Genomic DNA, 2,163 nt, shown 5'->3' on the forward strand with positions numbered 1-2,163 from the left:
AAAAATGTAAAAAGAGGGGTGCCCTCCCCCCCCTTTTTTTTTTTTTTTTTTTTTTTTTTTTAGTATAGCTGCCATTACCAGTAACCATCTGAAATCAGTGAGTCACCTAAGCTATTGTTCAGTGCTCTGTTGTGTTGCACTGCATTAAACAATAGTGTGGAGCTAAAGGATCATGGTTTTTGTCAGGAAAGGCAGGTGTTAATTTTGACATGAGAGTAAATTTCACATTTTTAAACAGCATTGTTATCCTTGCTGTTGAACAGTTCCATCCTGTGGAATATAAAAAACAAAAAACCAAAACATGCAGAACCCAAAGCTCAACATGAAGAAGCATTGCTGGGGGGAGAAAGTAGCTAAAATGCAAACTTCTTCCTAAGCAGTGATTATTTATATTGTTAGTAATTTATTTGAGTTTTAATGTCCTCCTAGGATACAATGTTGGAGGGTTTATTACTTTTCTACCTTAGAAAAAAAGAAGTCTGATTGCTTTTTGATTTTGTAGCCTAGTTGATTTAAGCCTCCTCTAATGTACATTTACAGATCAAAGAACTGTTTCTTTTTTCTTTTTTTTAAAAATGACTAAATAGGAGCTACTGAAGCGTACTCCAAGGAAACACAGTGACTATGCAGCACTAATGGAAGCCCTCCAGGCCATGAAAGCTGTCTGTTCCAACATAAATGAGGCCAAGAGACAAATGGAAAAATTAGAGTTTTTGGAAGAATGGCAGTCTCATGTTGAAGGATGGGAGGTACTGTCATAAGATTTGTCACTTTGTATATTGAGTTTTCAACAAGCATGTATTGCACTGGGGTTTTTTTATGATGCTGAGGTACTGCCAACTCCTTAGTTCTGAGAAATCACAGCTGTTACTTGGGATCCACTCTGTAAATGAGCTGTTGTCCATTACTCTGCACCACTGTATAAAATAGCAGGCTTCCAGGAAAGAGGGCAAATGTTTATTGTTTGAACATTGATCATTTATATAAATACCTATGTGTGCACACCTACAATACCTATACATTCTAATTTAGCTACTTCTCTGATTTTATTACTGTCAATTCCTGCCTAACAGCATTTTGTCTGGTTGAAAAAAAAATTGATTATTATTGATTAAGCACTGAGACCATAAGTTTTTGTCAGCTTGTAGGTAGTCCCTTACTATTGACTGAGCTAAACTAACATGAATGTGTTCAATAGAATCTGTGTAAGATTTGCTGGGTTTTTTTATAGTTTGCAAATGGAAGTGTTTTAATGCTTTAGTTTTGTGAAGAAGCCACAGGCCTGTTTCTGAGTTTGAGTTTTCACTAGTAACCAGAAGAACCACCCTTTTCCCTAGACTACAACAACATCAAGTAGTTGCAGCAATGAAATCTTCCTTTTGTGTTATTCTCAGCACTGTAATTAGTTTATACAGAGAGATGTAGATATGAGTGTATCTTTAAATTGACTTAGGTCTTTTGTATTGAAATTTCTGAGCTGCCCACACTGAGGTGAGAGGGAAACACAAGTGAATTCCCAGTAAAAGAAATAAAAAGCAAGCACTGTAAGCAGGTTTTTTCAAGTCAGTTTTGAATATAACACACAGGTTTTTTTCAGACACAAATTTAAACATGGAATTAGTTCTTTGCTTTTTTTGAGTACTTTGCTTGAATGTACTACTCTTCCTAAGAATGCTGCTTAAGGACTAGAGGAAGAGATACTATCCCTTTAAGCTTTGTGGATGGCTGACTGGCTGGAAGAGTTAGCAAGAAAAATGCATTTTTTGCACATCAGTCTGATAGACTGAGACCCGATCTTTCAGTTCTGTAGTGGGAAGTGGCCTTTGGATAGCACATAGAAGAGAAAGGATTAGGGGCACCAATGGGACCTTGCAGCAGAGAAAGCTCTGAGATGGACCTGTCTGAACTTTAAGTGACAGAATTACCCAAGAAATCTGACAACTAAAAATTAGAATATTGACTAGAAGAGTCAACTTTTATGTAGATATGCACAGTAATACAGAAAACAGCAGAAACAAAAAAATAGTTTCTAGACAGCTCTGTTCCCTCCCTACATCTCCTGCTTACCATACCTGCTGTTTTCTTGAGCTTGCTGTGCCTAAGGATGTGCTCTGCTTCTGCAGCAGCTGATTCAGTCTCCCTCTGCCTTCCCAAAGGGTTAAG

At 37.2% G+C, this 2,163-nt stretch overlaps 1 protein-coding gene across 1 annotated transcript in view; it reads left to right on the forward strand.

Annotated features, from left to right (window-relative positions):
- Nucleotides 1-2,163, forward strand: part of PREX2 (phosphatidylinositol-3,4,5-trisphosphate-dependent Rac exchange factor 2) — a 182,658-nt gene that overhangs the window by 60,442 nt on the left and 120,053 nt on the right. The window contains exon 7 of the mRNA XM_009995562.1: nucleotides 588-749. Coding sequence (XP_009993864.1) covers nucleotides 588-749 — 162 coding nt within the window. The remainder of the gene's footprint in view (nucleotides 1-587; nucleotides 750-2,163) is intronic.

This window comes from Chaetura pelagica, unplaced genomic scaffold (genome assembly GCF_000747805.2).
Source record: "Chaetura pelagica isolate M959 unplaced genomic scaffold, ChaPel_1.0 scaffold83, whole genome shotgun sequence".
NCBI classification, from domain to species: Eukaryota; Metazoa; Chordata; class Aves; order Apodiformes; family Apodidae; genus Chaetura; species Chaetura pelagica.